Consider the following 26,184-nt stretch of genomic DNA (forward strand, 5'->3'; position numbering starts at 1 on the left):
AGGAGCAGGAGCCAGGCCAGGAGGCGGGCCACCAGCAAGAAGAGGAGGAGGAGGACTCGGAGGAGGGAGTCCTCATTATAGACCTGCATGAGGACCCCTCCCCACCTGCAGTACCATCGCCTGGCCCACCTCCATCCCCTGGGCCAGCTTCTGTGTCCCCTGGCCCACCTCCATCCCCTGGGCCAGCTTCTGTGTCCCCTGGCCCACCTCCATCCCCTGGGCCAGCTTCTGTGTCCCCTGGCCCACCTCCATCCCCTGGGCCATCATCCATGTCCCCTGGCCCACCTCCAGCCTTTGGGCCAGCGACTGTAGTGCGCCTCCTGCAGCAGCTGGTAGATGGCCAGCAGCAGATTATAGTTGGCCAGCACCAGCTGCTGCAGGAGGTGACAGCCCTACGGCAGGGCAATGAGCAGCTCCAGGGCCCACTAAGGGTACTGCTGGGGCTGCTCATTGCCCTGCTACAGAGGGCCTTACTAAGAGGGCGTGGCCGCCCTTAATTTAAATAGGGGGGCCTGTTGGTGTTGTGTGTGTGGGGGGAGGGAGGGAGGGAATTGTTGGGGTTGTGTGTGTGGGGGGAGGGAAATGTTGGGGGTTCTGTGGGGGGTGGGGGAGGGAATTGTTGGGGTGTGTGGGGAGTTGTGGGGGGGAGGAGGGCATTGTTGGGGTTATTTTGTAGGGGTGGGGGTGGGGATGGGGGGCAAATAAATTTTTGTTATAATATAACTATCAGGGTGTGTGTGTGTGTGTGTTTGTCTCCCTTGTGCATTACATATCACCAAATGGTGCTGTTGAGTTGAGAGGAAGGAGGCAGCAATATGCATAGCATTAAATGTGCTGTGTGAATGAGAAGGTGATGTATGTCTGAGAATGTTGGCCAGACAGAACGCCACCTGTTCATTCCAACCTGCATGGCCCATATGTGCAGGGGGGTTGGGCCGGGGAGGCTGGATGGATATTTGTGTTCATTAATAAAAATGGCCAGCCAGCATCTCTCTCTCCCTTCCTCCCTCCCTCCCCTCCACCATACTGACCCACATTACAGAGTGCCATCAATAAGAGATTAATAGTGTACCACGTGTGATCTGCCAGGTACACACTTCCACATAACTCCAGGTACCACATACACAGTGTTTGCTGTCTGATGGACACATATCTTTACCCACAAGCCACATTGGTGGGGTGGGGGGGGGGCCCAAGAAGGACCTACAAACAGCTGGCTCATATTTTCACATTGAATACATCAGCTATGGTATATAATGCTGAGGAGCAAAAGGGAAACAATGGGAAACCCAATAGATGGATGGTTACTTCATCACAGTTGCAATGTAATACTTGTGTTAGGGAAGGGCACAAATAACAATGGTGCTCATTATTTGCAGGTGTGATCACACTTTCTCCAGTAGTGAACCAAGGTGTGTTACATTCAAGTATTCTGGGTTTGTGTCCAACTTTGTCTCTGAAGTGACTTGCCTTAGGTGGGATTTGAACCAGCAACCTTATGATTATAAGGCTGGTGCTCTAACCACTAGGCCACAGCAGCCACCAGGCTTTATCCACCACCAGTTACTTTGGGTTGGTACCTGTACACACACCCCTTTCCCTCACCACCACGTCATAGGCCTCAGTGGCACTACCTGTAGCCACCTCGATCATTTTGTCCAGGCTACCGATTAAAAACAATGTAATGTGCATGTTCCCTACCCTACTACCTATGGAGCAATTTAGGAAGGTGTTGCATAAAGTGCTATACACATCCATTGCATTAATCATTCTCCCCTCCCCCGCCTATGGACCTTGAGAATGGGTGGCCACTTCATAAATGGGGACTGGGGTACACCACATAACAAGGAAGATGGAAGCTACCGGGAACCAATACAGCACCTCCAACAGCTGGCCCACACCACTGAGGACCTGCCAACCCCACAGTACAGTGCACAGGAACCTGGTGAAAACAGAGCTACCTAACATCTGACTCCAGACTACATACATACAGTGAATGCACACTCCTTGACTATGAGCACAAAGAGAAGAGGTGGCAGACAAACGAGAGCTTACCATGAACGTCTGTTTCAAGACTGTGTAGTGCGCCTTTTATCTTCTGGAACATTAGCTGCACATCTCCCTGATTGAAATGACCCTTACCGAGGGGTGCTTGATTTGGGGTGAGTGTAGCAAATTCGTGGCCCCCACACACTGCCTGCTACAACCAGGCAGAGAGAATGGGAGAAAGGAAGGGAGCATCAGGCGATGTGGAAGACAGGAAACGGAAGGCGTGGTGGCTGAGGGCCAACAATTATTCCCCCCCCCCCCCTAAATACACAGGTGTACCCAAGCATGCTAAGTGAGGGTAAAACCCTGTAAATGATTATTACGAACAACCGGCAAGGTCTCAGTGCAGGAAATGGCAGGTAAAATGGCAATGAAGAAAGGGAAGGCAGGTGGAGACGCCCATACTTATCTACTCATAATCGAAAGCATGTGTTCCTAATCGCTATCTGAGCTGGGCACGCTTAGGAATTATGTGTATAATTGAAAAAGTAGCGCCCAAATCAGAAACGCCTATTCCCCCGTCTCAATGGGCGTTCTTGGCGCCTATATAAACGCCCACTCCGTATTTTCGAAAACACCATTGGTACAATGCCACCACGCATGCCGCCGACCCGGAAGGGTAATTTTCTCGAGGCAGAGGTGGAGCTCCTGGTACAAGAAATTGTACAGCGGCACCGGAGTCTGTTTGCTCCCACAGGGCAGAGGCTGGCAGCAACAGTAAAGCAGCGGGAATGGGAGGCAGTACGGGACAGCCTGAATGCTGTCTTCCATGCTGGGAGAGACGTGGAGGACTGCAAGAGGAAGTGGCGGAAGCTGAGGAGGGATGTTCGCAGGAAGGCAGGGGCCAATCCCCCAGGCAATGACACTGCCAATCTTACACCAATGGAGCTGATGGTGTACTCCCTCCTACCCCAGGAGGGCATCCACGGGATTGGCTCCATGGACACCTCGGGCCAGGCTGAGGACTCAGGTAGGTGTTTCATTATGCAGTTGGGGTATCTGTTGTGCTGCAGTACACTTGTGTTATAGAAGTTGGGGTCAGGGGGAGGGAGGTGAGGAGTGGGGGGCAGGAGGAGGGAGGTGGGTGTGGGTGTGGGTGGGGATGGGGGGGGAGTATCTCTGGCTGTCTTTCTGTATATTAACAGGCCACCTTTATGATGCTGTTGTGACCTGGTAACCCCTACTCACTAGCTCTCTACCCTTACTCCCTATCCCTACCGTTGTCATTGGGTTTCCTCTTACTTGTCCTGTGTGCCCATATTTATAGAATTAATTGTAAGCTCTATTGAGTAGTGGTAGTGGTCATGTGTGTTATAGGAGCAAGCAGACAGGGTGGGTGCTGTGTGTGTGTGAGAGCACCCCCAATATTGAGGAAAGATCATGTAGCTGTGCAGGGAGGAGTGTTGGTCACTGGGCTTAGCACCCCCAATACTACTTTCCAGTTGGCTCCTATGGGTGTGTGTAGGTTACTACTGTGGCAGAACTCTGGGGGCCGTCCTTCCCTACTACTCCCTCCTATTTTCCCATTACCAAACTGTGCCTAGTTCCTCCTGTGACCTCTGTGCTCTACTGAGTGTGGGCCACATGCATTCAACTGAAGGAGCCTGTAATGGGGGTCATAAAGCAGTTCTATGCAGTTTAGCAAGTCAGTAGTAACACAACACATGCTGCAATGTTGTTCAATTTAACAATTATACAACTAACAGCTTGTGCACAACGTTGTGAGTGGTGTCCTTCTCTTGGCTGCTCATCCACCACCTCTACCCAGCTGCCTGCGGGCCTCTCTCTTTCGTACCCGTGTCAATTCCATTTCTCCTCACCATCTCTTTGCTGGGTCATCAGGTTGGGGGACATACCAATGTATATGAATGCTGAAAGACAAAAGTGGGTTATTTGCACCAACACTATTCCTCACTCTTGTGCTATACAGGTGAAGACTCAGAGGAGGCTGGCCCTAGTGGCCTGCAAGGCCAACGCCCTACACCATCTGTCCAGCCTCAACCTCCACAGCCTGCAGCACCAGCAGTCCAGCCGCCACCACCTGCACCAGCTGTGCATCCTCCGCGTCCACCACCACCTGCACCAGCTGTCCAGCCTCTACCACCACCAGCTGTCCAGCCTCTGCCAGCACCACCACCACCACCTGCACCGGCTGTCCAGCCTCTGCCAGCACCACCACCACCTGCACCGGCTGTCCAGCCTCTGCCAGCACCACCACCACCACCTGCACCGGCTGTCCAGCCTCTGCCACCACCACCACCACCACCACCTGCACCAGCTGTCCAGGCTCTGCCACCACCACCACCACCACCTGCACCAGCAGAGGCCGCACCTCCAGCACCGGAGGACTTTGGTGAGGAGGAGGAGGGCCCAGCTCCCCGCCAGAGGCCATCCGCCCAAAGGAGGCAACTCCTGCGGCTGGCCACGGAACTACTCCGCCACAACGTGCGCTTGGAGGAGTACCGCCAGCAGAAACTGGAGCTGCAGCGCCAAGCACTGGAGGCACAGCAGCGAGCACACCAAGAACTCCTCCAGGCGCAACGTGAAGGCCACCAGGAGGTGCTCCAGCAACTGAGACGGCTGGAGCAGAGCATCCAACACCTGCACCCTCAGGGCACCGCGCCTACTCCAGCCCCCGTGCTGCTGGAGCAGCCCCTGCCATCAACCTCCTCCTCCACTGACCACCAGCAACCACCACCAGCTAAGAGGTGGGCATTGCGCTCCTCAGCCTCTGCACCCACTCCTGCTGCTCCCATTCTGGGTCCTGTGGCCAGACCACTACAACCAAGAAGGTGGCCCGATTTCCACGGTGCAGCCGAAGCCGCAGGCTGCCGTGGGGATAGGGAGGAGGACACTGGGAGCAGCAGCTCCGAAGAGGGGGAAGAGACTTCCCGTGCAGCACCAGCTGCAAAGGAAGGGCGTGGGAGGGGTAGGAGGGGACGGGGGAAGGGAAGGGGAAAATGATGGGACATGCTGTAGGGTGAGGGTTGGTGGGAGGGGGGTGGGTGTGGGAGGGAGGGGGGTGGTGGTGGTGGTGGTGGGGTTGACCAAACACATATGCACTGTATGTAAATAATAAATGCTCACTTACATTCACCTAAAACTTGTTTCAATGAGTCTTTGTCTTGCTCTTACACCAAGCTGGTAGGCATTGAGCTCTGCTCTGTGGGCTGGGGGTGGAGGGGGCTCCTCTTCCAGCTCATCTGGGGCCTCTTCTGGTGGTGGCTGTGGCTCCTCTGGGAGAGGCTGTCCTCTGCGCTGGGCCAAATTGTGTAACATACAGCACGCCACAAAGATCTTGGCCACCTTTTCTGGACTGTAGAGCAGCTCTCCTCCAGACCGGTCCAGACAGCGGAAGCGGTTTTTCAATAAACCAAAGGTGCGCTCAATGATCCCCCGGGTGCTGCGATGTTTCCTGTTGTAGGTTTCTTCTGGCCCTGGTTGTGGGTGGATCAGGGGGGTCATAAGCCATGTCCTCTGCGGGTAGCCTCGGTCACCTTTGCAGAAAAGCAGAATGAGATAGATGAGTGTGTATCGCTTGGAGCAGGTACAGGGGGGGCGGGGGGGATTTGGATAGTGGGTTGTGGTGGAGGAAGCCAGGGCGGAGGGTTGCCCAGTGGAGGAGGTCTAGTATGGGTGGTACATGCATGTTGCACTTACCTAGTAGCCATCCACCAGTGAACTCCCCTTGCTCGAACCTGCGGAAGATGCCCGAGTGCTGTAGGATGTAGGCATCGTGGCTGGAGCCGGGGTACCTGGCACACACGTCTAATATCTCCCCCTGGGCATCACATACAACTTGCATGTTCATAGAATGAAATGCCTTCCTATTTCTGTAGGTGGCTTCGTGTGCCCGGGGGGGTCTGAGGGCTATGTGTGTGCAGTCTATCACACCGATGACCGAGGGGAATCTAGCAACAGCATAGAAGGCGGCCATGTTGTTGTGCAGAGCCTGGGGGGTGGTGGGGAAAGTGATGTAGTGTGAGGTGTGAGTTATGAAGGCATCCAGGAACTGGGTGAGACAGTGTGAAATAGAAGCCTGGGTGAGGCCTGTGTTAGCAGCTAATACGGATTGAAAACTGCCAGTGGCCAGGACAGAGAGAGCGGAAGTGATTTTGAGGTGGGCAGGGATGGGGTTATTCCTACGTGTCTGGGGCTGAAGGAGGGGTTTCAGCTGCTCACACAGCTGACGAATGGTGGCCCTATCAAACCTGAACCTTGTTAGACACTGCTGGTCAGTGAGTTGTAGGAAGGTGGTGCGGGGCCTAAACACTCGGGGCCGTGAATACCTCCTGCGGTGGGTGGCCTCTTCGTGTAGCATGAATGCCACAAGTGCATTAAGTGCATCCATATCCCCACCACCAGTGCAAGTATTAGGACTAGTAGTCAAAAAGCAACACACACAGATCTGTCACTTCCAGCCACCACGCCCCTCTGGCCACTCACTCGCCAAACAGTACAGGCACACAGAGACAAACGGAGGTCAGGGAATACAGTATACACGTGGGAAGAGTGAATGGGGAGGGGGAGGGGGAGGGGGAGGGGAAGGGGCGATAGAGCAAAGGAGTAGGAGTAAGGAACGGTGAAAGGGTAAGACACAAAAAGAGGCAGGGCACACAGACGACCGTCACAGGTACTGAACACGCTCGGCTTTCTCTCTGCAACCACCACTTCAGCTCTTCCACCAACAATATCGCCACTCTCCAACTACACACAATCGCTAATGAGTCTAAAGACGCTTTCCCCCTTGCTCTGGTCGCTTTTATTTCGGGTCCATCATATTACGCCCATCTTCCCGCTCAACCAGAGCCATTTCGCTATTCGTTATACGTTGTACCCGTCCACGTCGTATCACCGCCCCTAACACGCCCCCGACACGCCTCTTATTTGGGCGTTTTTACGTCCACGTACGAGCGACACGGACGCACTGAAACATTGCTTTCGATTATATGGATTTACTCGTTTTTGTGAGATTAACGTCCATCTCCCGATTTAGGTCGGCTCTTGGGCGTTTTTCTCTTTCGATTATAAGCAGGATGGTCATTTAGGGCACATTTTTGTGGCTTGGTCGTAAGGAAAAAAGGACCAGATAAAGTCGTCCAAGTGTTCATCAGGGACGCCCTTCTTTTTTCCATTATCGGTTGAGGACACCCGTGTGTTAGGCACACCCCAGTCCCGCTTTCGCTACGCCTCTAACACGCCCCTGTGAACTTTGGTCATCCCCGCGACGGAAAGCAGTTGAGGACGCCCAAAATCGGCTTTCGATTATGCTGATTTGGGCGAACCTGTGAGAAGGACGTCCATCTTGCGATTTGTGTGGAAAGATGGGCGCCCTTCTCTTTCAAAAATAAGCCTGATTGACACTTATATGCCATCTAATCATTAATAGTATCCAAATTGTCAAATTTTAACAGATAATAATTGAGGTTGCTAGGATCATATATTCATAGACTATAGCAGTAGTGCTCCCGCAAACCATTACATCTCAAACAATAAATGTTAAATATTAGGTGTGGACCTTCAGCGGTGCTGTTCCCAAGTTGACTCAAGGGAATCCAGAGTGCACCAATATCTTCATCGGTCCCATTAATCACTCTTAGCTTCAATCATTTTATTCATCCACAATGTAGAACTCTTTTTTATATAATTAATTTTAATTTTATATCTAAGTATTAAATCACTTATCTCAGCAGTAGATAATCATACAGGAATCAGTGCCGACATATGTTTCACCAAACAGCTGTTTCAAGGTTTTCCCTTTTCACCATACTCCAAACTGGAAACAGTAGGGAAATCAAAGAACCAGTTTGGAATATCGTGAGAGGGGAAAGCCTTGAAACAGCTATTTGGCAATACATGTGTCAGCACTGATTCCCTTATCTACTCCTGGATAAGTGATTTAATACTTTGATTTAAAATGAAAATTAATGATAAAAGAGATTTCTACAGTGTAGATAAATAAAATGATTGAAGGTAAGAGTGATTAATGGGACCGATGAAGATATTGGTGCACTCTGGATTCCCTTGAGTCAACCTGGGAACAGCACTGCTAAAGGTCCACATCTAATATTTAACATTTATTGTTTGAGATTTTATGGTTTGCGGGAGCACTACTGCCCCCCCCCCCACACACACACACACACTTCCCTCATCCCTCATACCTGGAGTGGAGGAGTAGCCTAATGGTTAGTGCAGCAGCCTGAGAACTGACTCTGGGCAAGTCACTTAACCCTCCATTGCCCCAGGTACATAATATGTAAACCTCTTTGATTATAACCACAGAAAGGCAGTATATCAAATCCCATCCCTTATTCTAATCATTTACATATGTAATCGGCACATAAATAATAGCACCTATTTTACAAAATTAACCTCTTAATGTCAAACTGTAGAAATCAGTGCTGAGTACCTAACTTTATCCCCTTTAAAGTACCTATATATAGGTACTCAAGTCAGTATAGACCTTTCCATAATTGGTCTCACTGAGTGTGTGGTCCTAATGGTAGCATGTGGTACCTGCTACATCTTCTCTATTCACATCTAATGTAAGACTTTTAAGTTAACACAGTAGAAGAGTCAAATGACTAAGATTACTTTTATTTTTTCAAATTATAGATTGTCTTCCAAATCCTACAAATAACACTGATGAAAAACAGAATGCGTAGGGGTGATACAGCCCTGCAAATAGTTATAGGCATGTTTTTATCTCATTAGTCATGAATGACTATTACTCATGAGTGGTGAAGCCTTGTAGGCAGTGACTTAATCATCTATAATGGATGAAACAAACAGCTGTGTAACTCCTTGAAGGGATGTTGCCTTGTATTTCACATTTGCTGGAGTACACCATATAATTTTTGTGTGCTGATAATTTAGAAGGGATGGGCATAAGTTAAAGGTTTTATATCTTTTCTTTGTGATTACAGGCGTGTCTGTGTTAGTGTATGTTTTCTGGCATTATGCTGTCTTGTGAAGAAGCCTTTACTAGTCTTTGAAGGATTCAAGAACTGAACTTTCCTTACTGTGGCATGTGTAAACTAAAATCCTCAAGTAATTGTCAGGGCTTTAGAGTGATGGCAGTACCTCAGAATCACAGATGGGAAGACTAGTTCTGACCAGTTAAAATTAAGATGTGCTGAATTCTAAGCAGCACATGAATTAAAATCTAAAAGCCAGTTGCACCAGTGGAAGTGCAGCCTTCTGAACTACATTTAGCAGCACGCTCAGTTGTGCAGGTCTGCAGTTCACTTCCAGGATTTATTAGCTGCAGAGTTTCAGCCCTTGTTGACAAGATTCCTTATATGAATTGGCTCTTTAAACTTCAGCTTGTCTATAAACCATTAAGACTTTATTTGGATGGTCTTACTGACAAGTGAGCTAACCCATATTTCACACGTGAGGTGGTTTGCCCATGTGGCCAATGGGGATAGCCCATTCAGGCCCACTTTTACTAAGGCATGCTCACATTTTTAGCGCACGTTAAAATTGTGGGCGTGCTAAACGTTAGAGATGCCCATAGAAATGCATTGGCGTCTCTAACGTTTAGCGTGCCCACAATTTTCGCTCGCGCTAAAAACATGATCACTCCTTAGTAAAAGGGGGGTCTCAATTATGTGCAAACATCTGTGAAATTATAGACTTTTAGCTTAGTTCACTTGACCATAGGTAAATATCGATGTCCTGATGCAGTAGATCTAAACAAAGAACCCGGCAAATTGACAAAATTGAAAGTTAGCCTATTTGTCAGTGAGACCTTTCATTTGAGATGTTTTTGCTTATCATATTCTTGTAAATCATTCTCCCATAATCCATTGACAGAGCATGATAAGGACAGATCTAGACTGCAGGAGTTTTAACAGTCCCTTCAGAGTATACCAACTGACCTGTTGTTTGACCACCCTCTATTGGATAAGACAAGTCTCAGCTATATTTGGATCTCATTGGCCATTGTCCTCAGCCTCTCTCTCACCCACACCCTTGGTCTCATACATGTTATGCTAACTGTGTGTGTTCAGCACCTCAGGCCTACCACTGCCACTATGTGGACCTGTTACTGCCTCTGGCCTGCATTGCCTTGGACTAGCCATTACCTCAGATCTCATTTTCTCAGAAAGCAAATCTATAAAAGAACAAAACTAATAGATACATTACTTGAGAATATGGTAATAAAGACTCCTAAAGTAAACTACACTTTGGAAATGTCATTCATTCATTATATACTTACAAGTTCAAATGTCCAAATTTTCCTATTATGCTATCTACTTGAGATCCATGGGTAATTGGATAATAAGCTAATTACTGTAGTAACCGTCACATTGCAGATTCAAATGAATATTTAAAAAAAGGAAGGAAACCAAGTCTTCCATAAAAAGTCAAAGGACAAAAGCAAAGAAAAGTCACCAAATAACAAATGTCCAAGACTGTTAATAAACATAAACAGTCCAATAATATATTTGAGTAGTGCTGAATGTGCATGGTGCATGCTTTCAGCATTGAAATAGGTGATATAGAGGGGCATAATCGAATGTCGCCGGCCAAATAGGTTGCCGGCGATCTATTTTGGCGGTGGCACAACAGCTGGCCTGAACCGTATTATCAAAAAGATGGCCAGCCATCTTTTTTTTTTGATAATACGGTTTAGACCGGCCAAATGCCTTGGATGTTGCTGGGTTTGAGAAGGCCGGTTTTGTTTTTCAGCGATAATGGAAAAAAATGTCGGCCATCTCCAACCCAGCGACATCCAAGGCATTTGGTCGTGGGAGGAGACAGCATTTGTAGTGCACTTACATGCCAGGACACCAACTGGGCACCCTAGGGGTCAGTGTGGTGGACTTCAGAAATAGCTCCCACATGCATAGCTCCCTTACTGTGGGTGCTGACCCCCCCCAAACCCCCTACCCACAAATGTGCACCCACTAAAAGTGCTCCAGAGACCTGCACACACTCAGGCCTCTAGGACTTGTTGCTGCTGTATAACCTTGGCAAAGCAGTTGACACCTGAAGACTAATGTCTTTGAAAAAGGGCTTTATTTGAATAAGCACCTTTACTCACAGTTAACTGCAGATCAGAGGTTGTGCCCCACTGGCACAAAGAGTCTCCCTGGTACTGAGATTAGCAGTAGGTCCGAGCTGGTAGAATGCTGTACAATGCCCTCTTTCAGCAACATTCAAGGTAATAACGTTTTCTAACGTGGGTAACACATGAAAGGGATCTAAAACTCATGGACTACCGGAAACAAAACAGGGCACACTCTGACCCAGTTAGCAGGGGGGAAAAGCACCATGGGAGTATAGCCCAGTACCCTACACCCACCACAATGCATTGCTGATGTGACTCTGCAGGGCACCTAACAGAAAAGGTGTCACACTCACTCAAGAGCCACATCGCAACCATGGAAAGGCTGTCAGACGATACAACACATTCTGCTGTCATGGAGGTGGGTACAGGATTTGAGGCTGGCTTACAGGCTGGCAAAAAAGGTTTTCATTTTAACTTTTGTAGTATGGGAGGGGGTTGATGACCACTGGGGGAGTAAGGGGAGGTCATACCCCATTCCGTCCGGTGGTCATCTGGTCAGTTGGGGCACCTTTTTGAGACTTAGTCGTGAAAATAAAAGGACCAAGTAAACCTGGCCAAGTACCGCTTAACGCTGCATTTTTTTTTCCATTATCGCCGAAAGCCGGCCATCTGGTAGCCACGGCCATGCCCGCCCTTGCCCCGCCTTCGCTTCGCCGGCGACACGCCCCCTTGAACTTTCGCCGGCAAGGTGACGGGAAAGCAGCGATGCTGTTAAAAAACCAGCTTTTGATTATACGCTTTTAGCCACTTTTGTGAAATCACCGGCGATCTCCCGATTTGTGTCGGAAGATCGCCGGCGAAAAGTTTCGATTATAAGCTGGATAGTTTATCCTCAGTTTTGATTTTAAACTCTTTCTACCCATAAGTGCAACAATTATAGAAGGACCCCTAACAAAGGCTTGCATGCTGAAACACGGCCTGTGTTGGGTCTTATTGCTGTAACTGGATTGAAGTTTCACTGAATACGGATGAATAAAATTGCTAGATATTATCATTATTGGACTTTTTATGCTTATTCACAGTCTTGGACATTTGTTTTTTGGTGACTTCCACACTCATTGTTTTTGTCAAATAAATATCACACTTGGAGGGACATAATCGAACGGGGCGCCCAAGTTTTCCTGAGGAGTAATGTTTGATGCTGATTTGACATTCCACTCTCATATGTTCTGTGGTTATTAAATGTTTCTACAAATTGAGGCATATTTTCTCAATTTGACCTCTCCTAGTCAAAATACCTTCAGATTCTCGTGCATGCTTTGTAATATCCCATTTAGACTACTGTAATACCTTTTTTAAGACTTTGCCAAAAATAAATTAGACATTTACAGGTTCTGCAGAATATGGTTATTAAGCTGATTACCTTTGTCAAGTCTGAACATTGGATTCCTGTTGAATTGTGCATAACATTTGCAGTCTTCACTGGTTGATAAGATTCTTCTTATGGAACAACCTCCTATTCTTTCATGCTATCTGATCCCTTATTCCTAGTTTATTGAATGTTCTTCTCTTATCAGCAACCAAGAAAAAGATTTAGGTGTCGTTGAAGATAATATGCTGAAATCTTCTGCTCAATATGTGGTGGCGGCCAAAAAAGCAAACAGGATGCTAGGAATTATTAGGAAAGGGATGGTGAATAAGTATTGCGTTCAGTTCTGATTGCCGTATCTCAAAAAAGATATAGCGGAATTAGAAAATATTCAAAGAAGAGTGACCAAAATGATAAAGGGGATGGAACTTCTCTCATATGAAGAAAAGCTAAAGAGGCTAGGGCTGTTTAGCTTGGAAAAGAGATGGAGGAGGAGATATGATTGAGGTCTACAAAATCCTGAATGGTGTAGAACGAGTAGAAGTAAATTGATTTTTTAATCATTCCAAAGGTACAAAGCCTAGGGGACACTCAAGGAAGTTACATGGAAATACATTTAAAACAAATATGTTTTCACTCAACGAATAGTTAAGCTTTGGACCTCTTTGCCATAGGATGTAGTAATAGCGGTTAGCGTATCTGGGTTTAAAAAAGGTTTGGACAAGTTGCTGAAGGAAAAGTCCATAGTCTGCTATTGAGACAGACATAGGGAAACAATTGCTTGCCCTGGGATTGGTAGCATGGAATGTTGCTATGATTTGGGTTTCTGCCAGGAACTTGTAACCAGGCTTGGCCTCTGTTGGAAACAGGATACTGGACTAGATGGACCATTAGTGTGACCCAGTTTGGCTGCTCTTATATAACAGTATCTCCGTAGCAACAATTTAAGGTGGCCCTTAAAACCCATTGTTTTTGGCAGGCTTACAAGGCTACAGCCTAGGCCTTTGGGGCCTTTAGACAAGATATTTTTATGATTAGGTTTTTCAGTTGATTCTCATACCTTTTGATAGAAGCAGTATTTCTTCTTTTGTTTTCTCTCTCTTTCTTATTAAAGACTGGTAGTTCTTTCTTTTCAAGCTGATTCAGCCATCTGTTTTTATTTTTTTACTCTTAGATGGTACATCCCCAGGCCTTAAATGCACAAATAGCACTTCTAAAATGACCACCTTAAAGCAGCTAAGTCACTCTGGGCTTACTGCAGGCTATCCTGGAACTACCGCTGGTCCAATGCAGCTGCCAGTGGTAGTTCCAGCTCTGGCGTGCTGGAAAATATTTATACATTTAATAGTGTGGTGCTAACCCCGGTTAGCATGGGAGCCCTTACCACCACCTTAATGCTTCCCCTGTATGGCCACACGGTAAGAGTACTCTAATTGCATGGCCATTTTTTTAGGGGCTTTTTACCCATTGCAGTAAAAAAGGCCCTGGTTTGCGGGGAAAACAGCCCCTGCCGCTACCGCAGGGCCCTTTTTCCCGCAGCTTAGTAAAAGAACCCCTGTATGCTATCCTCTCTTGTTTATGCCCATAGAATTAATTTTCTTTTGCATTAATTTGCAGTTTTAATTTTTAATCTGAAAGTACTTGACTAAAAATGGAAGAACTAATATTGTAATATGTAAAATCAATTTATACATAAGAAATTGTTTTTATTTATGCTTGCCATTTTCCCATAACTTTCTCTTATGCATACCAATATATACAGACTGATCTGTTACAACTGTACCACCCACTTAACTTTATTACTAGTTCAATGTGCTATGGTTTGACTGATTTATTACATATAATTATATACTGACTAGTTCCTATGATTAGTTCCTATTTTAAAAATCTATTTAGGACAAATTGATTGACTCCAGATACAGGCACACTTGCCAAAATACAGCTATGTCAAGTCCATTTGAGTCTAACTATTATACCTTTCCTTGATTGCTTCTAAGAAACTGACTTTGTTTGCACATCCTGAGTTTCACCCATTTATTGGACCTCGCTTCTTTTTCTGACTGTTGTCCACCTGTAAGATTCACCACTCTTTTTTTTTTTTTTTTACTTGCTATAATTCTTTGTGCTCATAGCCAATTTAGTTATGTTGTACATCACTTTGGGTGAAGTTCCTTGAAAAGTCAGTTAACAAATAACAACATAACTCCCCTGTTTACTAAGCTACCACTACATAGCGGTTGCCGTTTGCTAATGCTGTCACACCCATTCACTTTGAATGGGCTGTGTTTGCATTTCTGTGTGTTAGTAAATGGAGGGGGGAATGTATTTTCTCAATGTTCAACACAAAGGTTTGTTGGGTTAGTTGGGTTATTGGGGTTACATGTTAATTTTAGAAAGAGAAATGACATAGATTTTGTAAAAGTTAGTTGAAAACTACAGTTGACAGTAGTAGCTGGAGGAATACTATTGGGTAAGGACACAGTCTCGGGAACAGAGAAACTGAGCTTGATATTTTAATTATAATAGTGTTATGATTTTTTATTAGGTTTTTGAGTAATGTGATAATTTAGTTTTAGATGTTTATTTTAACTATGTTATCAATAGTCAGACTGAACCTCTGTACTAGTTAAATCACCATATGAATCTACTCAGGGTTCTAAATAATAATGCACACTTGTGTTTACTAAGGAGGAAAAAAGCCTCGAGCAAACTCCTATTTGTTCAACCAATAGTTTGATAGGAGTTGGACTTCCTCATCATCGGCAAAAAACCTCCTAAATGGGGTTCTCAAATAAATTTTAACTGTGTTTCAAATTTCTAGACTATAATAACGTTCTAACATAACTTTCAGACTTAGCTTTATAGTCTTGATCTCAATGTGTTTCTCCAGACAGTGACTGTACTTTACGGCGGCTAGCGTTTCGAATTATTGCTTCTCCTTCAGGATCACAGGCCAATTATTCTGAAAATCCAAACAATCATGGTGTTATAAGTTGAACGGCATTTTTCTATATTCAGCTTTAGTTTAATGTGCCTACCTCCGCTCAATTTAGCCGGTGGTTTACAAGTTAAGTTATGCGCATTGTTATAGACCATGCTTCGATTTCAATGAAGAAATGAAGGCTCCATGGGGCCATTTTACAAAGGTGCACTGAAAAATGGCCTGCAGTAGTGTAGATGTGTGTTTTGGGTGCACGCAGAATAATTTTTCAGTGCACCTGTAAAAAATGATTCTTAAAAATTTTGGCTGAAAATGGACATGCGGCAAAATGAAAATTGCCACGCGTCCACTTTGGGTCTGAGACCTTGCCGCCAGCCATTGATGTAGCGGTAAGGTCTCATGCGGTAACCAGGCAGTAATGGTCTACACGTAAAATGCCAATTACCACCCGATTACTGCCTGTGCGCCAGAAAATAATAATATTTTCCTGTGTGCGTATCAGACGAACGTCAAAAATTGAATTATTGCAAGGTCCATGCGGTAGCCAAGTGGTAACTCAAAATTGATGCAAAAAAAAAGAGCCCCCATATGTAGAATCCTGGGAATAGTGGGCACCGTGGTATTTAGCGTGTGCTAATCATTAGTGCCCGCTAATTCCATATGTGCACTTTAGTAGAAGGACCCCTGTTATCTGTGTGTGTGTTAGATTGCATGTGCATCACTGGTTATGTATGTGATATACATGCATGTGAGAAGGAAGCTGCTTGTGCATGACAAATTTTATGCAGGCTTGAGGCAGGCTGCATGAATGCGAGTGCATCGGCATATGTGAGGGGACAGGTGGTGAGAATCTTTTTGTGTCGCTGATGGCTTGGAGCATATGTGGCATATTGTTGACTATGTAGTGGAAGATTGCTTAACTGTTCTGATTTAAGACCAGAAGCTTTTGTTCATAAATTATTTCCCCCTTACTCTTGCATAATGTGGACTAATGAAGAAACATGGAATTAATTTTCTTTTGCATTAATTTGCAGTTTTATTTTTTAATCTGTTAGTACTTGACTAAAAATGGAGGCACTCACATTACAATATGTAAGCAATGCTCACACATCTCACACATTCCTGATTTTCAAATGGAACTTAGATAGTATAGATTAGACATATGTGTGGACTAATGAAGAAATATGGAATTAATTTTCTTTTGCATTAATTTGCAGTTTTATTTTTTAATCTGTTAGTACTTGACTAAAAATGGAGGATCTCACATTGCAATATGTAAGCAATGCTCACACATCTCACATATTTCTGGTACATAAATAGTATTAATTTGACATATGGTAACAGAACTAAGATGCGCTGTCAGACTTATACTAATTCAACTAAACAGCTGATATATTACAGAGAAATCAAACGCATCAGCATTTTGTTAAATTTTGCTGAACCTTTTACCATTTATAAGATGTCATCAGACTTCCCAGTAATAAAATCTCATCTAAAAAAATTGTAACTGTTGAGTGACATTCAGACTCTTTTCTCTTTGCAGCCATTTCGTAGAGTGACGTTTTCTGTTGTGAGTCAGCCTCAGGACCCACACCAAGGCTCGTTGCAGAGCTGCTACGACAGCGGTCTGGAAGAGTCAGAGACCCCAAGCAGTAAGAGTTCATCTGGCCCAAGACTGGGGGCTCTTCCACTCCCGGAGGACAACTACGAAAGGACTACGCCGGATGGCAGTGTTGGTGAGGCAGAGCATATGGAAAATGGTAGGGGCAAACACACAAAATTCACACATATAATCACATTAGTAAGCCACAATAAATAGCACTGAAAACAAGCCAGTCTGAATTCAAAAAGTAGATAAATAGGAGATAAATTAGTTTAAATAAAATTGATTACTTATGCTCTGAGATAAAAATTGTAAAATCACAGTTTTGCTATTAACATCATCATTTAAGAATTCAGTTTGAGAGTTAAAAGTTTATATTAGTACTTTGGGTAAACCAGTTTAACAAGTAAATAAAATTGAAATCTTTCAACAGATGAAATATGTCAAGGCAACATATTTTCCATATGATTTGTATTAATCCTAAATTTATAGTTGTTCCAAACTGCAAAAATGCAGTTTATTCCAATTACAATGTAGCTCTTTCTCTGTTTCTCATGGGTAGCGAAGACAAAAGAGCAATGCTGTGTTCTTCAGCTCTGATTTGTAAAAACAAGAGGATTACTATACCTTGAATCTAATTCTCATTATGGGGTCTTTTTTCTAAGATGCGTTATGCAGCCAGTGGGGCGTTTACCAAGTGGTAGACAGTAATGCAGAACCATTGTACTGTCTCCTGTGTTAACAAGGCAGCCATCAAGCTAGCTGCCTAATTCGGGAGTGGACAGGATCTAAGTATGACATGGGTGGGTGAAGGTATGGCTGGCTGTGACCGCTAGTGCACAGGACAGTATCATGTGCTAGCTGTCACAACTGCCGATAAAGCAGCTGAAAGTAACACTACCTCAAGATGAGGTGGTAAGTGCAGCTGCGCTACCAGCAGTCTGGTTGTGCAGCGTGCTGGCTGTGTTGGTGCCATGGAGTTCTTCCCGCCCTTGTGCATCCCCCCCCCCCCCCCCGATCCCTCCAGTAACATTCTTAAACCCACCCCCAGCACCCAATTTCTTTCCTGCGTCTGGCTTTCACAACAAAAATATCCCCTGACACATGGTCAAACCCCCCACATGGTTCCTGACACATGTTCAAGACCCCCCCCCCCCCCACACACACACACACACACTTCCTGGCACAAGTAGAAGACCACCTCGCACCTCCCTGTTACAATGAAAAGATCCCCTGTACTCCCCGTCATTATTTGAAGATCCCCCTGCAGCAACCCAACCCCCTGGACACACTAACTCTGCCCCCTGTCAGGCCTACCCCCACCAATGTACCCCCAGTATTCTCCCTGAAGGTCTGCATTGGCGGCCAGTGGTCCCAGATGTCAAAGATCTTCCTTCACTGCTGCCTGGGTCAGTGTTGTCCTCAAAAATGTTGCCTGCCCCCTAGCAGTAGTCTTCCTTATATGAATGGATGACCCTTAATGATATTACCACAAGACAACCACTAGGGGCAGGCACAATTTTGGAGAAGAGCGCCAAACTGGGCAACAACAGAAGAGGATTGCTTCTGTATCAGACCACTGGCCACCAATGCTGACCCCAGAGTGAGTCCTAGGAGTAGATCAGGGGTGAGGTGGGGAGATTAGGCCTGAGAGGACAGAGTTAGTGTATCTGGGGTTTGAGTTCTTGTGGAGAGGTCTTTAAATTGTATTAGGGAGTACAGGGGATCTTTTAGTTATAATAGAGGGATGCAAGGGGGTCTTCTATTTGAATCAGAAAGTGTAGGGGAGTCTTGAACATGAGTCAGGAAGTCACAATCTTTTTTTCACAGATTGCAGGATATCTTTTGTGTTTGGAGGATGCAGGGTAGGGATTGGGTACTGTGGAAGGATTCGGGAGTATGACTGGTGGGGAGGGATACACAAGGCAGGGGGAGGGGAAAGCATCACCTTCCCGGACCTACATTACATGCAGTGGCAGGGAGTACAGTTTCTCCCACACTATCTGCTACTGCATGTAACACTGTGCCATGTGGTGCAATAAGTGTCTGCCTTGTGCAGTAAATATAGAGCAGACGCAGGCCACATCCCCTTCAATTTTGCAAAGTGTTTGCAGTCACTGCATGTAAATTGTCACAGTAAATGTGCATTAACTTCAAAACCTGCCAAAATTTAGTAAAAAGGACCCATTTGTATTTCCAGTAGGTTCAGTTTTGAATGGGTAGTTTTAGGATAAGATAGCAGTTTTGTAACATGTGAGACACTTAGAATCCTTTGAAAATGTGGTAACTTAGAATTTGACTGTTGCTGTATAGTAAAAGCTTATTTTTGTGCCCTAATTTAGAGAATCATTATGAATATCATTTCCTGCTTTTGTAGTCAGAATTACCCTCATGTGTAGCTATGATTTAGTTATTAAGGATGGCCTGTCTTTTGCAAAGCTATGTTGTTCAGCAATAATAGTGCAAAGAGGGTATGCTCTTATTAAAAAGCGAAAAACAAAAATCCCTCTGTCTCTGGTACAAATAAATCAATAGGCACCACAAAACCAGGACTACTGCTACCTGATGACATAGTTCATAATTATTTCATGCCGCACTTCATCAATGCTTGACGTTCTTATTTAGTGTTATATTGTGTGAGAGTACCTATAGCACTTCTTTCATCGGGTTACTCTTCTTTTTTTATATTTTTCACCATATGCTTGCTATTAGTATCGGCTAATAATACATTTTTTAAATATTTGTATATATACCAATGCTTGCTGTGCTCATTCGCTGTATATGAAAAGGTGGCATAGTCATTCATAAAAATTGCACTTATCTTTCTCTCTGTATCAGCTTCCATATAAACTTGCTGAATCAAAGGGCGGAACTGTGTGCAAACTTCCGACCGTCTTCTCCTAGATACGCCCGACACCGCGGGTTTCAATTTTCTTTCCTCGGGGACTCGGGTTAAAGCTGTCGTCCGCACTGTCTTCCTCTATTAAACAAGCTGGTTTTGTGGAGCTTATTAAAAAGTGTGCACTGTATGTAAAGAGAACACAGTTTGTGCATGTGTTATGATTCACATGTGCGTGCACTGTTGGGAAAGAGTTCACCCTCTTTGAACATACTTCACACTGTAAGAATAATGTGCTGTTCTGACCTTTGTTCTGAAACAAAAATTTAAAATACCTGGAAAAAATGACATGGAAATGTTTGCTCACCATCCCTATTAGATATTAAGACTATATCTGTTATTTTAAGCCTATTTCCTTCTTTATGAGAGCTGACTCTTCATTTGAAAGAAGAGGGTAGCTTAGCACTTGGAGTGCCTCTAATGTTTGTTAATGGAATTACCATTTACTTAAATAAATGGCCTCATTTATGTTTCAGTGTTCACTTCAAGAAAAGATGTGCATATCCAGTCCATGAGCAGGAGCAGTAGAATGTGCTCTGATACACATAAGAAACAATTTTATGCTGTCTTCTGTGGGAACTGGGCCAATGCCAACAGGCTACAGGGAGGAATGAAATGGAGCTACAATAATATTAAAACTGAGGCTTTCTAATATCTCTCCGTTTTCTTGCTAATAGAAACAGGACTATGTAACATAGCTGCTCCACTTTAATATAATAGAATTTGAGGAGCGTGTATGATACAGATAGAAAGTCACTACATCACACTGAGAAATGTGGTAATGATGTTTCATTTTACATTTTTCTTCAGTATGTAGAATTAGTTAATTGGGAAAGACAGTTTTTTGGACTTGAGGACTAGGGTGCTCAAAAGGACAAAAGTTCAAGACTGACAGACTTGGCACATTTGTAAAGAAAAGAAGTGGAAGAACGTTAAAGATACAATATTGAACAAATATATTTCTGTTCATTCATATGTGAGAAACCTTTTTTAAAAATATATTTAAAGTGGCAGAGGCATAGAGGAATTTAACAGAGAATGGAATGAGGTGATTCTCTTAGTGGCCCAACATTAATATGGACATTTATTGACTAAAATGTTTGATTTCATAGATCTTTTGGTTGTTTATTTGTCATTGTTGAATAATATCAATAATAATGCCTATTCTTTATGATGTTATTTCATGAATGAAGATTGAATGGGCTTTGGATAGCCTTAAACAGTCTGTGTATGTACATTTCATTTTTAAAATATGATACTGTCTTGAAATGATAGTAGACTTTAGATACTTTGAGTTCTGTTTTTGACTCACGTGGTGGTGTGTCCATCTTGACTCAAGAATAAAATAGTATTGCATATTAATCTGCTTTGAATTTAGATTATTTTAAAGTCCTGAATGTGAACGTAATGTGTGGTACCAATATGAAAGGAAACAGGTTATGTGATGTTGACAGAGCAACTGAATAAAACTAGCAAGGCTTGCTGGAAAAATCCAAAATCTTCACTTTTGCACTGGCAAGGAAATCTGTATTCTGTCTTGTATGAATCGAAAAGACCATGATTTCCTGGGAGATTAGTCAAGTGTTCTTGGAAAATGAGCTTCTGTAGTAAAAATGTTTTAAAGAATTCATTTGGGATGCAAAAAAAAAAAAAAATCCATTAGCCACATATTATTTAGAGTGACAGAAATGGAAATTGTCAAACAACTAAGTTCTAGAAATGATCAGCTCATATTGTTTATCATTGATACAACCTTTACTAAAAAAAGACAGGCCAGGACAGTTTGCAAAAATAAAATTAAAGGTTAGAAAATAACTTCATATATAAGATAGAATCTCAAACTAGCTAGTGCATGTGATAGAACAGCTGTGAAACTGCCAGTATGCCCTGTTGTATAAGCAGAGAAATCAACTGCAGGGAAAGAAAGTAATATTGCCCTTGTGTTGGTCATTAGGGAGAGGGCCATATTGGACCTGAAAGCTTTCTTCCTATTATTTGTCTATAGGAATAACACTTCAGATGGGCACCATCATATGAAGAGTAAGAAGATGAAAGCAATTTAGAAGAGGGCTTCTAAAATGATACAAGGCTTTCAATGTGAATTTCCTTAAGACACTCGAAATGTATATGCTGGCAAAGGAAGCAATGGGCCATGGAGGCTGACCCATGACCTCCCAGTGACTCATCGATTATGTTGCCCTTGACCCACCCACAATATATTGAATACAAACAATGACAGCTATTTCGGTAACTGTTACATAAGTCACTATTTGGAGTCTTAGACCTTTAACAAGGTGAACACTGTTCCTGAGCATTCTACCACTTTGCTAACTGAGGGAACACCATTCCCACACGTAACTGTGAAGTAATATTTGAAACAGAGCTTGAATAGGCAGGCCCCCTACTAAAAAAATGTGTTGTGTTTTGAATAAATAGGCCCATGACCTATCTGGCTCATCCATTTGTGCATCCCATATAGCCCACTGACCTGTGACCCATTTCTCTGCTTTTTGGAGGATCAACAGGTTACATATGATTGATACATTTAAATAATTGACAGGCTTCCAGGGCATTCAAAAAGCAAGGGCTGAAAAGGATTTGTGATCCTAATATTAAGAATTATGTTTTTAAATTGACTCCTCTGAAAATTACTAGGCTAAGGGGTCCTTTTACTAAGCCGTGTAAGCATCTACATGCACCCAACGCATGCCAAAGTGGAGTTACCACCTGACTACTGTGGTTTCGTTAATTTCATTTTTGGCGTGTATCTGATACGTGTGTCTGGAAAATATTTTTTCGGGTGCGCGTAATGGACGCACGCCAAGTGGCATTTGATGCACATAAGTCATTACCATCTGGTTACTGTGTGAGTCTTTACCGCTAGGTCAATGGCTGGCGGTAAGGTCTTAGACCCAAAATGGACATGCAGCAATTTTAATTTTACCGCACGTCCATTTTCAGCAAAATTTAAAAAAAAAAGCCTTTTTCACAGGCGCGCTGAAAGATGGATTGGCGCGTGCCCAAAACCTGTGCCTACATTACCGCAAGCCATTTTTCAGTGTACCTGTGTAAAAGGACCCCTGAATGCCTACATTTTTACTCAAAATTTCACTAAACTCCTGAAGTTAAAGCATAAAAAGTAGGTGGCAACAGGGCCGATATTCAGCCCTAAGGTGGTAATTGGATGTCTCCATTTAGGTGCCCCAAGTGGGAACTTATTCAATAACAGGACCAAGATACCTAAGTTCCACTACAGATTACAAGCATAACCCAGTAGGGCACCTAACATTTAGGCACTCACGCTTACACCAGCACCTAGATGCGGAGCCTCACTCATGTTTACACCCCTTAGAAATAAACAGTGTACAAAATAGGTGGTATTTACAGAATAATGCTTAGTAGAATATTGGCATGTACACACCTACAGCATGTGCACACATACTCATATATATGCTGGTATTCTAAGCATTTACACATGTAACTTGTGTATAAATGTTAGTGTGTACTTTATTGAATTGCCTTTACACTCCTAAATCTAGGTAAATGAAAGGCAAGTCTAAAGTTATCAGCATGGTTTTTTAGGTTCCTAAACTGAGATGAGTTTTAATTAAAAATTTAGACATCTAAATCTAAATTTGGCTTAAAATAGGTCACACATTTAGGAGCCTAACTTAGCTGCACAAATGTAAGAGTTTACCAGACACAGTTTAGCTGACGGTGCTCAATGTATCTTTAAACACTGGCTGTGCCAGCTGAATTAAACCCGAGTAGACAGTGCTGGCCCCTATCTGAGTACAGGCACTGACTATCTGGGCACAAGGTGGCTGCTGGGTTATTCAATGATGGTACCCTCATAGCTACCCAGTTACATATACAAAAGAAGGGAGGGACTTGGGGGTGATTGTGTCCGATGACCTTAAAGTCTCCAAACAGGTAGAAAAAGTGACAATCAAAGCCAGAAGGATGCTTGGGTGCATAAGGAAAGGGATGACCAGCAGGGAAAAAGAGGTGATAGTGCCCATATTTAAGTCTCTGGTGAGGCCCCATTTAGAGTACTGTGTGCAGTTCTGGAGACCGCACCTACAGAAAGATATGAACAGGATGCAGCTGGTCCAGAGGGCGGCTTCAAAATTGGTAAAGGGTCTCGGTCATAAAACATTTAGGGACAGGCTTATGAACCTCAATATGTATACGCTGGAAGAGAGGCGGGAGAGAGGGGATATGATAGTAATGTTTTAATACCTCAGTGGTATTAATGTGCAGGAGGTGAACCTTTTTCAAATGAAGGAAAACTCTGGAATGAGAGGGCATAGGATAAAGTTAAAAGGAAATAGGCTTAGGAGGAATCTAAGAAATACTCTTACGGAAAGGGTGGTGGATGTGTAGAATGGCCTCCCAGTGGAGGTCTTGGAGTCATCAACCTGGGCTACCATAAAGATGAGTTATTTTATTGTTAACCCAAGTTATTAGTAACTAGGTCTGATTACATAAATAATAATTCCCCCCCCCCCCCCAAGTGCCACTGAATATCTGTTGTAGGGCTGACAAGTGTGATTTAGCTGGGCAGGAGCATCTCCTTCCCACTCTAGTCATTTTCATTAGGGACCACTCAGCTTTTCTTGAATATTGGGCACAAGGGATCATGATCTGAAGTTACAGGCAGGAACGTTAAGAAAAAAAAACATGAGTGCCAGACGTCTGGATCAGTCTACCAGAAACCCTTCTGGCAAACAGGATGCTGACAGAATTCAAGAATGTTTGAGATCAATATAGAAAACAGTAATAGAACAAGGTTAAGGGTTTTCAGCATTGCAAATAGTCCATCCTTCATCTTGAGAGCAGAGGCAAAAAGGAAGCAAAGCATGAATAAAGCAAGCAAACAGCAGTGGCACTGCAGGCCACAGATTAGCTAGGTGGAAAATAATAGACTTCAACTTCTCACAAAGAAAGTGGATCAAAGCTGGTAGGTTCGCGGTAGTACAACAAAAAATAACGGAGTCTCATCCCCTTGCAAACAAATTATAAACTAAAACAAGGAGCACGGGTATCTATATAGCAAAATCAATAAATCATAAAAACAGCTGATTAGACCTATAAATGTTGGTGTTAAGATGTAGGGAGAGCCTGACAGTTGGAGTAAGTAAGGGAACATATTCTTCTCTACCCAGGATAGGAAGACAACAAAAACTGACTTGGAAGGAGCAGAAATAGCTTTAGCAGTGTAAACCAGCACAACCGGGAAGACAGGATGGGCCAATTAGTCTCTATGTGCCTTTATCTATTATACTGCTATATTATCTTGCTCAGGGACCAGTGTCCTGAAGCTCATTAATAGTGCCACAAGCAAAAATGAACTTCATGTAACTTTATACAACGTAATTACCAGAATCCAGCAACTCAAAGAAACCCAAACTTGTTATGAACTTAATGAACTTTATATAACCTCCCTCTCTATGTTTCCCTAATGTGTCTGTACCTATCTATTTCATTTAAAATAACATCACTCTATATTTGTTTCTTCACCGGAGGAAGCTTTCGCCCCACGGCGCTATGTAAGCCACATTGAGCCTGCAAATAGGTGGGAAAATGTGGGATACAAATGTAACAAATAAATAAATAAATGTTTGTTAAATGCCTGTGCTGTCTATCACAAGCAGTTAATATGTTATCCTGCATAAATAAACATGCATTACTGTTAATACCAAATTTATGCTACTGAGGTCATGAGGTAACAGAATACAACATAAGTCTTTACCTATTAAGGAATTGAACAAATATGTGGTTAAAATGAACAAAATGTAACATAGATGCATTAATGTAAAAATGTAACCATTTCACAGAAGTGTAGTTAGTTGATTCACTGCTGTTGCCAGTAATGCTCATACTTTCACTTGTGTACTTTGCTGTTGGTGGTAATTCATACTTCATTTGCATCTCATTTAATATCAGCTGATAATATGATAATGTGGAGTGCCACATTTCTATATATTTGCATGCGGTTTAGTCTTGTGTTTTCCCCACATGTTGTAACATGCAAGGAGTACTAGGTTAGTGGTAGAAAGGCACGAATCCCAAAACTAAAACTACATTACATTGACCCGAATATGAATTCCTGAAAAATTGTTCAAAGCAGGATACAGATATGGATAAGAGAACCGAAAAGAGCTTGAAGCAAAATGATTGTTAGTCTATCTGAAATTGCAAGTATAAATTAGAGCGTCTCAAGATAAACTGAATGCATTCCACCGTGATTGTCATTCTTTTGACGGCATCAGATAAGGAACCCTGCTTACTATGACAATAA

General features: G+C 43.7%; 1 protein-coding gene across 3 annotated transcripts in view; it reads left to right on the forward strand.

Annotated features, from left to right (window-relative positions):
• LOC115461459 (protocadherin-7-like) overlaps positions 1-26,184 on the forward strand; it is a 1,080,138-nt gene that overhangs the window by 506,405 nt on the left and 547,549 nt on the right. For 2 of the 3 annotated variants that reach the window (XM_030191264.1, XM_030191265.1), the window contains exon 3: positions 16,922-17,138. In XM_030191264.1, coding sequence (XP_030047124.1) covers positions 16,922-17,138 — 217 coding nt within the window. The remainder of the gene's footprint in view (positions 1-16,921; positions 17,139-26,184) is intronic. The other variant, XM_030191266.1, reaches the window with a different exon arrangement.

Source organism: Microcaecilia unicolor, chromosome 2, assembly GCF_901765095.1.
Source record: "Microcaecilia unicolor chromosome 2, aMicUni1.1, whole genome shotgun sequence".
In the NCBI taxonomy this organism is placed as follows: domain Eukaryota; kingdom Metazoa; phylum Chordata; class Amphibia; order Gymnophiona; family Siphonopidae; genus Microcaecilia; species Microcaecilia unicolor.